This window comes from Electrona antarctica (genome assembly GCF_951216825.1).
Source record: "Electrona antarctica genome assembly, chromosome: 11".
NCBI lineage: Eukaryota > Metazoa > Chordata > Actinopteri > Myctophiformes > Myctophidae > Electrona > Electrona antarctica.
Window position 1 is genome coordinate 45,796,707 of NC_136792.1, and position 14,638 is coordinate 45,811,344.

Genomic DNA, 14,638 nt, shown 5'->3' on the forward strand with positions numbered 1-14,638 from the left:
TAAAAAAATAAATAATAATAGGCAGAATAATTAGCTAATATGAAAATAGGGAAATCAATCAATCACATGGAGAAAAAAATTGTACTCGCAGTAATATATAATATATATATTTATTAATTAACTTATTTATATTAATCAACTATAATTCCTCGTGACAATTTGCTCCACAGAATGAATTCATAAATCATGACAGCACATGAGCACATTGCATGAGTTAAAATGAATCCGTACTTGCACCTGAAACTGAACTTGGAGGAGCAAAACTTCTCAAGCTACTTTCTGAATGCCTTTGGCCGCCGTATTCGTCCGTTGGTCATCTCGTCGATGAGTACTATAGTGATACTGTAGATCACTGTTTCCCGCAAACAGTGGGTCGGAACCCATTTGTGGGTCGCGGACACATTTTTATGGGTCTCTTAATGTTCTGTTTCCTACTGTACATTTCATTTTTTTTCATGAATTAACCCCTTTTGGTGTTTTAACTAAGCATTATGTTATACTTTAGCTATTGAAAAATAGCAGATCTACAAGCTCATAGCGCTACGAGCTTGTAGGTCTGCTATTTTTGAAAAATCGTAAAAATGCGGCACAAATCTTTGAATATATATTCTTTCAGAGCGAACGTTTTTCGACGTCAGGCCGAAATGGGTTAAAAACAAAATTCAAAGATTTTTTTGTTTCTGTAATTTCATGACGAAATCCAAGAAAAATCTAAGAAATTCCATACATTTTGAAAACAAATGTAGTGGTGAAAATAGCAGATCTACAATCTCACAATGCGGCGTGACGCGATGCGTTTTGAGCTTGTAGATACTGTAGTTTGGGTCCTGGGGAAGACGTCTAATCTCTCTTTTGGGTCACAGGCTAAAAGGTTTGTGAACCTGCAGATGTCTTGCAAAACCTTTTCTCAGACTATAAAGCTTCATCTGTAAACATGGTTAAATCTGTAAGGCACGACAAAGCAAACCTTTTGAGGAGAAATGACAGGAGGAGGAAATTGTCCACACACAGACAAAAAAAAATATCCAAAACTAATTAAAGCAAATAACACACTTTGGTAGAGGTTGTGTTACCTTGTCGTGATGTAACGATTGCATGTGGCGTGTTACATCACAGTGCGAAATTAGAAATTCTTAATCCACAAATCGCTCCTCATTGACCTCCATTGTACGACAAAACGGCCCTCAAAGTTACTTTTTTAGCACATATACAGTAAACAAACGCAAAACAAGGCTGATTGTGACACTGTATAACATTGCAGAACCCAGTATGGCATTTGCTTTAAAGAAAATTCTAAACTTGATTTTACTATTTGATAATCCCGATCCGCAGATCCAGTCCAGGTCTCCTTCCTTCCTTTCTTCCTTAGAAAACATCTTAACGGCCGAGCTACACAGAGCGTGTGCTGCACGCAATATGCGGATATGCGAGCTCCGCATACGCAGGAATAAAATATGGATCTAAAAGTGCGCGTGTGCGTTTAGTTATTTTTTATTAAAAGCAAATGCCTTGCTGAGTTTTGTGTTATACAGTATATATATATATATATATATATATATATATATATAAATAAATAGTGAGAAGGAGCAATTCTTTTATTATTAATTTATAATCAAGAGCGCAACGGAGCGATAGGTATCTCGCCAATTGGACTCGTTAAAATCACAACAACTACACAACCCAAGCCTCTATCTATACCAAAGTGTCCTATTGCTTTAAAGTCACTGATGTGCAAAACAAATCATTAATACAAAATCGGCACAGACTCCATTTCTAAGTGCTGTTAAAAGCTTGGTTAGACATTACATTACTTTCAAATTAGCTCATTAGGTCGTAATCATCGGCACCCATTAGGTAGCTATATATAAGTTGAGCTTATATGTGCCACAGTGCCAGGCAGTCGGTGATGACGACACCGGCAGCACTGACACAACGCTCGGGTTCAGACTCAGACGCAAATAAATGAAGATGTTAACACTTCTGGTGCCGGGGAGTCTTTCAGAATAGTAAGTCTGATCTCTCTTTAGAAGCGTTAATATTGTAGCCGAGATGGAAGGATAAAGTAAGACATTAGGACAGAACATCAGCGTTCTGATCAATCTGCACGGAGACCGCGTAGATTCTGAGAAAATAGGGGCCGTAAACCAGGAAGTGAATGGCTGCGCGCGCAGCCAAACAGGTCCGGGAGGGGCTGAGCAAGGCGTTGCCTAGCAATAGGCCTATCTCACAGAATTTCCCCGCCCCCTTTCGGAGCTAGTGGTGATAGCGTGACGTCACTCCATAGACACTACATGTTAACAGAGGTCATTTAAGAAGTCTACAACTTTTGTTTTCTCAAGGTAAGGTTTGTTCTATCTGTTCGAGCTGATTTACCATCTTGTTTGCTTCATAATAATATTGGTCTGTCACATTTTTACATTAGGAAATGTACTTAGATTCTCCAGAGAAAAAAACGTGTAAATGCTAATGTTAAATGACACCACTAGCTACCGGAAGGGGGCGTGGAAAGGGGGCTGTGAGATAGGCCTATTGCCGCAGTCAGAAAACTTGTCCGCGTGTCTTCGGCCTCCTACGGGTGTCAGTATGAAGACACGTCTTGCGCATCAGAAGTGTTAACATTGAGCGGATTGGACTGCAGTGTCACACGGAGGTCAATGAACCCTGCGATGGCAATAATAGGATCTGAATGTGATTTGTTGCCAGTCTAAGACACAGTTTATTGCACTATAAATTCACTACTAGCGCACATATGCTCTGGCGTGGCGCCATGCGTTCAGCCGCCAACCAAAACGATGGCACATTATTGCCATTACCGCTGATGGCCTTTGGAACAAATTGAACCCACTTAAAGTTATGTTATCGGTCATGTAGAAAGGCCCTTTAGAAGGGTGGTATAATAACGCATGGACCGTGAAAATACCATTACACATTGTACACCATGGTACACATTGAAATGGCAGATGTAAAATACCCTTGACGATGACACTGCAGATTGTCTCTTTGCTGCTGTCCAAATCCTACGAGCAATAATGGACAATGCTACAAACGTAGAAAATACAGAGTGTTCCGTGCTGATTCGTCTGCCCATCAGTTAGCTGTGGGGAAAACATCACAAGTCTGTTCTGTTTAGTTGGACAAATCAAAAGTTGTACTCGTCGATGTGCTCAACACGACTTCGCCGAAACGCCGACTCTTTAATGAACGATTTGTGGAGCTATGCATGCTTTGAGCACTGCATGGTGTTTGGTTGCAGGGCTCGGGAATGTCTTTGAGGATGGAATCTTGGTTTACTTCGGCTCAAAATGCAGCCGTCATCAGGTACAATTTGGCTTTTGTCATGGTCCAGCTTTGACGGCATCTGTTCCCACCTGCTGTTTCTGTCCCTCTTTATAAATATGCAAACAGCGGGAACAAGTCCAGTAGTGCTGTCAAAAAAACCATTTGGTTTCATGTATCCCGATATCCATATATGGTTTGTGAAAGTCATTTTTAAGATTTAAATGAACTAGAATATACTATAGTCCTCTCTGCTCCAACAGCTGTTGTATGTTTTTGTGAGAGATTAATACTCTCTCGGTTTGACGGAATTTACTACAGGCACTATTTAATTAAGTAGCTGTGTCAATTGTACAGTTAAGGACCTCTTCTGTCCACAGTGTCCAGATTCCTTTATGGTGCGAGACTCGAAATCTCTACCCTGATCGCTGTGTAGCCTCTCTGGAATGCCGTAATTGACAATGAATTGGTCCCATAAGCATTTGGCAACGGTCCGGGCCTTAGGGAGAGAGCGTTTTCTTGGGTTTAGTGTCGTATTCTTGTCTGTTTGGGGGAGTGAATGCGTTTGGTCAGTATGAAAGGTGTAACCAGTAACCGTTCTGGGAATTGGCCAGTACAGCATGTTCCGTTGAGACGTGTACGCTGGCTTCACTGTGCTTGAGTACCGTTAAAACCTCTAATACTTTGGAATGTGAATTGTGTGGGTCTCATTATTACGTTCTTAGGTACATTTGTGGCCCATTAAAGATCACAGGTCGTATCCACATGCCTCTAAACACTATCATATTAGTGTTGTATGTGTCTAGCCCATTCTGGGCGGAAACCCCTTTTGGTGTTTTAACTAAGCATTATGTTATACTTTAGCTATTGAAAAATAGCAGATCTACAAGCACATAGCGCGCCACCGAGTGGCGCGCTACGAGCTTGTAGGTCTGCTATTTTTTTTCTATCGTAAAAATGCCGGCACAAATCTTTGAATATATATTATTCTTTCAGAGCGAACGTTTTTTTTATTTCAACGTCAGGCCTAAACGGGCTAGCATTGCACATTAAAGCACCACTCCCACCCCCTACATATTGGCCTGGCTTTTGTGGTGCCATTATGTAGTGGAATAATGAACCTGACAGGGAACATGGCACTGTAAGTCCCTAAGGGCAATGCTATACAGTATGTTAGCGGTTATACAGAGGCAGAAAATAACAGCAGGAATAAAATGACGAGGGGAAAAAATACTTGAAAGAATGGGGTCCCCTGGCCGTGCCATTCTTGGATTTGATCGGATGGATAGCCCCTCTTATAAGGAGGGAGGCTTTTTTTTGTAAATGTCACACCGGGGCATACATACATGCAAAATGTTGACCCTGATGTTTAGGCTGTTATAATTATCTTTTCTAATACTTTAATAATGTACAGTATGTGTATCGTTCCTAGCTCTGTAGTTAATTTGATGTATTTGGTCCTATAATACTCAGCTATTCCCAGCTGTTTGTTCCCATGATATATGTCCCCCACTCTGTCCAATGTCCCCACTCCTCTGTCCAAATGTCCCCAGTCTGTCCAATGAGAGCCTTCTACTACCGGCTGAAACGGCAGCTGTGGTTTCTGATTGGAGTGTTATCAACCCTTATTACATGGCTTGGTTGAATACTTGATTCTGATTGGTCAATCGCAGAATTCAGCGGTGTATGTGTTATTTCTGGATAATGACCGTTCCGCTCTATAACAGACCGATGCCTAATCTGACCCTTGGAGCACCTGCTGCGCCCCGCTTGATTTACTGCTGTTTCCAACATGACAGCCATGTAAACACACACACAATGTCATTTACAGCTAAAGATTGCTCTAAAAACATGTTTTTTGAAAACATTTGAGCGAGAAATAGACAAAGCAATACCCACAAATTGATTATATTTGATCAACTCCCTTCCTTGTTTTCTGACAGTGCTGCAGCTGGGCAGACCACGGCCTGCACAACACTTATGGAATACTTCCATTACGGTAAGCAAGTTTTGTTGTGTTTTGGGTCCATTTATTAATTTATGTACTAAGTAGCCATGTAATAAGCGTGATAATGTCTGCCTATAGGTGGTCATTGACCACCTATATAGGCAGACATTATCCCTTACATATTGTTGTTGTCGTCAGCCATTGTCAGTAATTTCACTTCCGCCTTTCCTAATGACAACCAGTAGGCTCCAGTAGAGCCTATACTTGCTCCACTGCATGGTCCTGATGAGTAACCTATACCGGTGATTATGGGTTGATGGCGTTCAAAGCGGGTGGCTATACTCTCCCAGCCGTTTGTTTCCTATGTCCCCACTCTGTCCAATGTGAGCCTTCTACTGCCGGCTTCCAGTGAAACGGCAGCTTTATTGGCCCAGAAGAGGAATGCCTGGTCATTTGTGCGGTATAGGTTACCTGCAGGAATAACGTCCTGCTCCCCATGTGTACTGTGTGTGTGTGTGTGTGTGTGTGTGTGTGTGTGTGTGTGTGTGTGTGTGTGTGTGTGTGTGTGTGTGTGTGTGTGTGTGCGTGCGTATACGCGTGCGTATGTGAGAGAGTGAGTGTTTGTTTGGGGTGGTGGAGGAGAGGTCAACCCGAAGACAGAGAAGGTGCTGTAGTCCAGTTTTCGGTGAAGGTCCCGCTGGGGGCCAGCAGAGTGGCGACGGAGGTGCCGGGACCCGCCCCTCCTTCCCCGCCGACAGGGTAAAAGATCTCGCCCAGGGTGACGTACGAGCCCGCCAGGAAGCCCACAAAGCCCACCGCGGCGATGAGGAGGTCCTTCGCCAGCATGGACGGCCGCAGCCGGCGGTCCGAGTAGGTGATGAGCTCCACCAGCGGGGGGAAGATGAGGGCCAGGGCGCTGCTGCTCACCGCGCCCACCAGCGAGATGACCAGGTCCAGGCGAGGGATCAACACCGCCCCGGAAACTGTGTACGCATGCAAAGGAAGGACGTACACGTGGGACACACATGAGGAGGTGGAGTTGAAGAAAAGGGTAAGAGAGGAGAGAAGAAAATGGGAGTGATGGATGTATTTGAACAGAAATGAAGGGTGATATGAAAGGAGGACATTTTTTGAAGGAGGCATAAAGAGGGGAGAAGTAGGGCAGATGATTTAAGAGGGGGATGTGCAGGCGAAGTGGAAAGATGGAAAGAAAAATAGCGTGGACAGACAGGGTGGGTGGTGCATGGGGGGGGGTGGGTGGGGGATGTGGAGGGGAGGATAAAAGGTAGAGAAAGAGCATAAGTCATCAACCCAAGCATGGCAAACAGCTGTCTTTATGAGACACACAGACACACACCGATCCATCTTCCACGCTCCAGGCTCACGTTTGCGCGCACACCCATTTAGCATACGATACGTACAGCACGACACACTACTCCACCGCGCATCTCCTCCATATATCAACTTTGGATGTTTTTTTTTTTTTGTCAAATGAATGGCTCCACATCACACAAGAACGACGCACAAAAGTAGTGAAATTAAATAGCAGATCTGCAAGCTCGCGATGCAGCACATTGTGCAGCTTGTAGATCGTCTGTTTTGACTATTTTAAAATGTTTTACGGATGCTAATAAAAAGGAACACATTCGGACATGCAAGGTTTCCACCTGACAACGACGTCACCCCCCCCCCCCCCCCCCCCCCCCCCCGCCCTACATTTACATTGTGCTGTGCCTGGGAAAACCCTCTTATCGTCTCCTCTGCCTAAAATGATTGGATCACATGGATCATGAAAGGTGCAGCCTGATTGGATCACATGGATCATGAAAGGTGCAGCTGATTGGATCACATGGATCATGAAAGGTGCAGCTGATTGGATCACATGGATCATGAAAGGTGCAGCGGTTAATTGTGACCTCGTGGTCTGACTGATTGGAATCAGGGAACAAAAACCAGGGTCCCTAATCTGGGTTAGATTATGAAAGTTACAGAGTGCAAATTCAGACAGTAACATCAGTGCAACTGAAGATACTGTAAATGTCTGCATCAAATTAACCCATTCTGGGCGGGAACCCCTTTTGGTCTTTTAAACATGATGTTATAGTTTAGCTATTGAAAAATAGCAGATCTACAAGCTCGTAGCGCGCCACCGAGTGGCGCGCTACGAGCTTGTAGGTCTGCTATTTGTGAAAAATCGTGAACATATTTATTTCAGAAAACTGGAGGATTTAGAAGATTTTTTTTTAAATTTCGAGGTCAGGCCTAAATGGATTAAGTCAAGGTCAAGTCAAGTCATTTACATTTTGTTCTAAATTTGAACTTGTCCTAAACTCTCTCAACCTCAGATCAAATGCTATGTCGTGCCCCCAACACAATCCGAGTCTGGGGGGGAAAAAAAGCCTTGCTTTTTTTGGACCCTTGTCATGGAATGACGTACAGACCAGACTCAAACTGGCTTCTGTGATTCCCCTAGTGAGTTTTGACAAGGATTGCCATGGGCACACTTCTCAAACATTGCTCCTGCTTTGAAATGTGTTGCTTAGTTTTTGAGTGGTGCAAATGTCCGTGTCTGTGTTTGTGTGTGACTATGTGACCAGTACCAATGAGTACCAAAAGTGGCGCTGTTGTGCCAGAAACGGAGAGAGAGAGATAGTGCTGCATGCTGCCTGCTAATGAGAGAGAGAGAGAGAGAGAGAGAGAGAGAGAGAGAGACAGAGAGGGGGGGGGGGGGGGGGATGCACCACTCGGTTCACACGGGTGTGATTTTCTTTTTATTTAGAAAAAAAAGGGGGGGGGGGGTTGCACCACTCGGTTCACACGGGTGTGATTTAAAAAAAAATATTAGCCTTTATTGGTTGCGTTATTAGACGTTCCTGTTCCTTTGAGGCTCTTCGTTAGTGGGCACTGAGTTTATGAACGTTGCATGTCTGTCCTCCTGTTATCGTCTTGTATGTATTGTTACTGGCAGAGCTCTGTTACTTATTTTGCCTCTTCTCTTGGCCAGTTCACACTTAAAATGGACTTTACTGGGTTTTTGAACTGGTTAAATAAAGGTTAAATAAAAAATAAATAGTAAAGAAACACTTGACACTTTAGATTTAATGTTCCTTCCTGCACAATACATACAGGAAAATGACACATGGTGAAAGAGAGAGCATTCCTGCTGCCACACACAGTCCTGTAATTAGATCATTACGCTGTTATGAGTCCAGAATTTTAAAAGTACAAAAGTATTGGCATCAAAATGTATTTAAAGTGCCAAAAGTAGAAAGTACTCACTATGCAGAATGTTATAAATCGGAATAATTCATTATTGTGGTCGGATAACGGGCGGATTATAAATATGCACACGTGGATTCGGGTGACAAAAAAGTCCATCCGCAGGTCTCTAGTGGTATGTTTTGTAATAATAATAAAAATCTACAAAGTACTAGTAACTAAAGTGTTCAAATAAATGTAGTGAAGTAGTAGTACAACCTTTTGACCTGAGATGTAGCGGAGTAGAAGTAAAAGTATTGGAAATTGGAAATACTCAAGTACAAATACCTCAAATTTGTACTTAAACACAGTACTCAAGTAAATCTACTTAGTTACTTTCCAGCACTGCCCGGCCTTTAGCGCTAGCCTGGCTAATAAGCCAGACTCAAATCACACTGTCGTGTGGTATTTGAGTCTGGAGATGCTGTGTATGGATCTTGTTTCCCGGGGGGGCGGGTTCAAACATTTTCTCTTTGACGCAATTGGTCAGAGCTACTGTCAGTCAAAGGTCTCAAGCATTGAATGTCACTGTACCAAAGCCCGCCCATATTGCATACCGTGTCCCGATTGGCCACACCAGTTCTCTGGTGTAGGAAATGGGCGTACAATTGAGCCTCTCCAGACCGTAATCCGCCGGCAGGCAATTTTTTTTTTGCCAACGAATGATTCTGTCTGGCTTATTAGCCAGGCTACTTTAGCGCTGCAGTCCAGCACCAGTGTGAAGTACAGCACAGAATGAACTAACGGAAACCAGCAGTCCTCAGAGATAATTATCGACTATAATGGGATCCAATGATCCAATACGATGTGAGAGATGCATTCAATACATTTTTAATAAACCTTGCTTTGAAAATCCCTGAATCCCTGCTGGTGATCAAAGACCAGAACAGACAATAGTGGTTCATCAATCTACCAAATAACTTTTTTTCTTCTTCTTCTTGTTTTACTCTATACATTAAAAATGCATGGAATAATAAAGATTGGCAAGGGGGGAAAAAATGCATTATCGAGCCCATTCAACAAAGATTAAGCCATTTTGGGTGGGAACCTTTTTTGGTGTTTTAAAGCATTATGTTATACTTTAGCTATTGAAAAATAGCAGATCTACAAGCTCATAGCGCGCCACCGAGTGGCACGCTACGAACTTGTAGGTCTGCTATTTTTGAAAAATCGTGAAAATGTGCCTCAAATCTTTGAATATATATTCTTTCAGAGTTTCAGTTTTAAACTCAAATCTTTGTCAGGCATAAATGGGTTAATCAGGGATGGGAGCAGATAAGACCGTGAACTTTAAAAAAAAAAAGACATGAGGACTGCAGATCTCCCAACTTTCTCTAAGTTTATCACTGGACACAGGCTTTGAATAAAATGCTGATAATTCCTGTGTGTGTGTGTGTGTGTGTGTGTGTGTGTGTGTGTGTGTGTGTGTGTGTGTGTGTGTGTGTGTGTGTGTGTTTGCGCATGGTATTTGTTATAATATGGTCTCCATGTATAGCGTCTTTGGGTGCTCATAAAAAGCACTATATAAATTCTAGATATTAAAGTTAACTATGAAAACATGCAGTCAGTCAGGCCTCGTGACAAGCTCCATATATTATATGTCCAGCCCGCAGCCCAAACACACGCGCACGCGTGTGTGTGTGTGTGTGTGTGTTTGGGCTGCGGGCTGGACAGGAGAACCCGTCGCCAATACAAGCTCCATATAATATATGGAGCTTGTCACGAGGCCTGACTGACTGCATGTATTCATAGTAAACTTTAATATCTAGAATTTATATAGTGCTTTTTCTGAGCACCCAAAGACGCCACACACACACACACACACACACACACACACACACACACACACACACACACACACACACACACACACACACACACACACACACACACACACACACACACACACACACACACACACACACACACACACACACACACACACACACACACACACACACACACACCCCCAAAGACCATGGAGCACCAGTGTGTCTCAGCTCCATTGACTAAATGTCTGCAGTGCCATTCCTCTACGTACGTCAGTATACCTAAGGCCAGTGTGTGCTTTTAGTATGAAAAGAACAGCCAGCACTCCAAAGTTCTTCTGGTACTTTTTAATTGAGACACGGGTATACACGGGCGCGTTTCGGCATCACGCCTTCCTCAAGTTTGTGCATTGCCAATTTTTAGGATTCGGTAAAAAAAGAAAGACAAATCTATACATCCACGACTGTATGTCTTTGTCCTTTTTACCAGCTGCTATGCAATTGACCATTTGCAGACCGCGGCCATGTTTCCATCAGAGTTTGGAAGCACTCGTTTTCAGTAAAGCAATGTCCTGGTGCCTCTTGCATTATGTGCTAATTCAAAACAGGTGGAACACAGGACAGATAACTAACGAGCACTTCCAAACTCCAGCACTTAGAAAAATAATCACCTGCAAGGACACAAAGTAGCTCATAACATGTATACAGTGGCTTTTTATGAAACAAACACTTTGAGGAAAGAAAGAGAATAATTCAAGCTTTCCGTACAGCTGCAATGTTGGTGAGTTTGATGTTGTTTAATACAATCAGATAGGACTTTTCTGTTTCTGGATTAATGGGCTGCCATTGGAAGTTGCACCTAGGTAGCACCTTGCCATTAACTTATATGGTAAGATGGCCGCGGTCTGCATATGGAGAATAGCAAGCTGAGTCTATCATCGATATGCAAGCTAGTCCTCTAGTACTCTAGTCCAGCTGGTTTAATCATTGGCTGATGTATGTGCGCACCGCAAATATGTCTGGGCGGAAATGAACGACTCAGAACACAATAGTTCTGCCTTTTTGGTTCATACCTAAACTACTGCACTGAAACTGACACAGAGGCAGTTATAGCGGACCCCCGCAGATAATAATAATGCAGCTGGTAATTAATTTAATCAATTCTTGTTTTTTCTTCTGATTTGACTGTCATTAATAGACTTGCCTCCAAGTACTCTGGTAACAGGTAGCCTAATGTGCTACAGGTGCATATCTTTGGTACGACGTACTAACAGTCCGCCGCTACTTTGGTCCGACGCCAAACTGTAATTGCACGCGAAAGTCTTTACCGGCCACGCATGTGTCTTAACCGGCCACGCATGCCGGATCCACGTGTGAGTCTTACAAAGCGGCCACACATGTGTCTTAACCTGCCACGCATGTGTCTTAACCGGCCACGCATGTGTCTTAACCGGCCACGCATGTCGGATCCACGTGTGAGTATTACAAAGCGGCCACGCATGTGTCTTAACCGGGCACGCATGTGTCTTAACCGGCCACGCATGTGTCTTAACCGGCCACATATGTCGGAGCCACAGGTGAGTCTTAACCCGCTTATGGCCAGTTGACGTATTGACGTAATGAATCAATATCCCTTATGGCCACTGACGTATTTGACGTAATCGTTTAATCCCCTGTAATCGGGAGCTTAATATAACAAAATGTAGCAACTATTAGCTTGTTTGGCTAACGGCCGATGTAATCTACCTAAAACCGTCCGAAATCCGCGCGTGGACGGTCGATCACGCACGCGTGTGATCGCGCAAGCATCGCTGCGTAAAATGCGATATTTTGGGCTTGATTTATAGAGCTTAATTTGACTTAGTTATTAAAATAAACAATGATCGCTTAGCATTCCGGACATCTGATAGTGCTGCACCAGTTCAAAGCTATAGCTCCGGATGTTGTGATTCCTTAAACCGGAAGTGACATCGCCAGATTCGCTCTATTTGGTCAAAATCGGCACAATGGTGACGCTACCGCCACCATCAGGACTGGGTATAATACTATAGGATTGCCGTGTGAGAATGAGATGGAGTGTGTATATCACGGATTTTTCTATTCTAATTAAACATATGAATAGTGCAGGCAGAAGGCACAATCCACTGTTAATTAGGCTGGCCATAAGAGGGTTAACCGGCCACGTATGTCCGACTATTAGTACGTGGGACTAACGTCTTCCCCCCATGCGCTACTGCTCTAAGCACTCTGAAAACTGCACTAAGAACGAAACAAAAGAAAACGTTGTCACGCACCATGGTGGGTCCGTACAGAAAGAAAACATTCTGCTTATTTGAAGCACGACTGAGGTTAGAATTGCAATTTGTATGAGCTGCGTGATATGTGTGATAGTGACACATTGACCCGTGAGCAGCTGGGCTCCCGCTCCAATTACAGGACAAAGATCTTCTTGAGCACAGACAGCACCAGGAGGGAAGCGCTTCTTGAACTCTCTATCTTTACTTTTCAAAAACAACTCCCTCTCCTCTCCTCTCCTCTTCCATGCTGCTAACAAGGACATCAAAACAAATCTTCCTAGGAGACAACCTTGGGAGAGAGCTCTGTCTGAGTTTATTTTGTTTCTCCATTGTATGTCAGATCGTATTCTAACTATCCAAGAGGATCAAACGGTTTGAAACGGGGTGAAAAAGTGAGTTGTGAGCCTTCCTTTTGAAGTGTTTCACTGTTTATGTTTTTTCACCCTTTGAGCCGAAGAAAAACAATTCATATTTGCATATCAAAAGCAAAATCTTGATTACTTCAATTTACAATTACAATTTAGGCATTAGACGCTCTTAATCCAGAGTGACTTTTACAGTAAGCAAGAACAACACATGGTAATACATCAAATACATATAAAGAGTCTTCAAGAATCATAAGTAAGCTAAGAACCTAACCTAACAGTGGAATATCTATATAATGAAAATGCGTATATACACATCTATTGCTACTGTATGTCTACATGAAATACAATTTAAGTTACATACATTGAGCCTATGCATACGCCTGTATGGTTGTCGAGGCTAGTGCAAGTGCTTCGGGCTAAGATGGAGTCTGAAGAGGTGGGTTTTCAGACTACGGTGGAAGATTGTAGTGATTGGGAGTGAGTCCCGATGTCAAAGAACTGACCCCAGGCGTGGCATGGTTCTCAGCCAGGTCAAAGAAGCTTTTTTGGTTCTTTATTTACCCAGCAGGTAGCTGAGCACAAGTGCGCTTTTTCAGCAACACCCTGCACATTGACACACACACACACACACACACACACACACACACACACACACACACACACACACACACACACACACACACACACACACACACACACACACACACACACACACACACACACACACACACACACACACACACACACACACACACACACACACACACACACACACACACACACACACACACAGCAGATAAACAAAATAAACTCAGACAGAGCTCTCTCCCAAGGTCGTCTCCTAGGAATATTTGTTTTGATGTCCTTGTTAGCAGCATGGAAGAGGAGAGGAGAGGAGAGGGAGTTGTTTTTGAAAAGTAAAGATAGAGAGTTCAAAAATACTGGGAGCTGACCAATACAACCACAGTCTGATACTGTCGTACTGGGAGCTGACCAGTACAACCACAGTCTGATACTGTTGTACTGGGAGCTGACCAGTACAACCACAGTCTGATACTGTTGTACTGGGAGCTGACCAGTACAACCACAGTCTGATACTGTTGTACTGGGAGCTGACCAGTACGACCACAGCCTGATACTGTCATACTGGGAGCTGACCAGTACAACCACAGTCTGATACTGTTGTACTGGAAGCTGACCAGTACAACCACAGTCTGATACTGCGAGCTGACCAGTACAACCACAGTCTGATACTGTCGTACTAGGAGCTGACCAGTACAACCACAGTCTGATACTGTTGTACTGGGAGCTGACCAGTACAACCACAGTCTGATACTGTCATACTGGGAGCTGACCAGTACAACCACAGTCTGATACTGTTGTACTGGGAGCTGACCAGTACAACCACAGCCTGATACTGTCATACTGGGAGCTGACCAGTACAACCACAGTCTGATACTGTCGTACTAGGAGCTGACCAGTACAACCACAGTCTGATACTGTTGTACTGGGAGCTGACCAGTACAACCACAGCCTGATACTGTCATACTGGGAGCTGACCAGTACAACCACAGTCTGATACTGTTGTACTGGGAGCTGACCAGTACAACCACAGCCTGATACTGTCATACTGGGAGCTGACCAATACAACCACAGTCTGACACTGTCATACTGGGAGCTGACCAGTACAACCACAGTCTGATACTGTCATACTGGGAGCTG

The 14,638-nt window shown here is 43.6% G+C and overlaps 1 protein-coding gene across 1 annotated transcript in view; it reads right to left on the reverse strand.

Annotated features, from left to right (window-relative positions):
* Nucleotides 1-4,240: 4,240 nt before the first annotated feature.
* Nucleotides 4,241-14,638, reverse strand: part of slc36a4 (solute carrier family 36 member 4) — a 247,794-nt gene continuing 237,396 nt past the window's right edge. Inside the window, exon 12 of the mRNA XM_079514352.1 lies at nucleotides 4,241-6,207. Coding sequence (XP_079370478.1) covers nucleotides 5,870-6,207 — 338 coding nt within the window. The 3' untranslated portion in view covers nucleotides 4,241-5,869. The remainder of the gene's footprint in view (nucleotides 6,208-14,638) is intronic.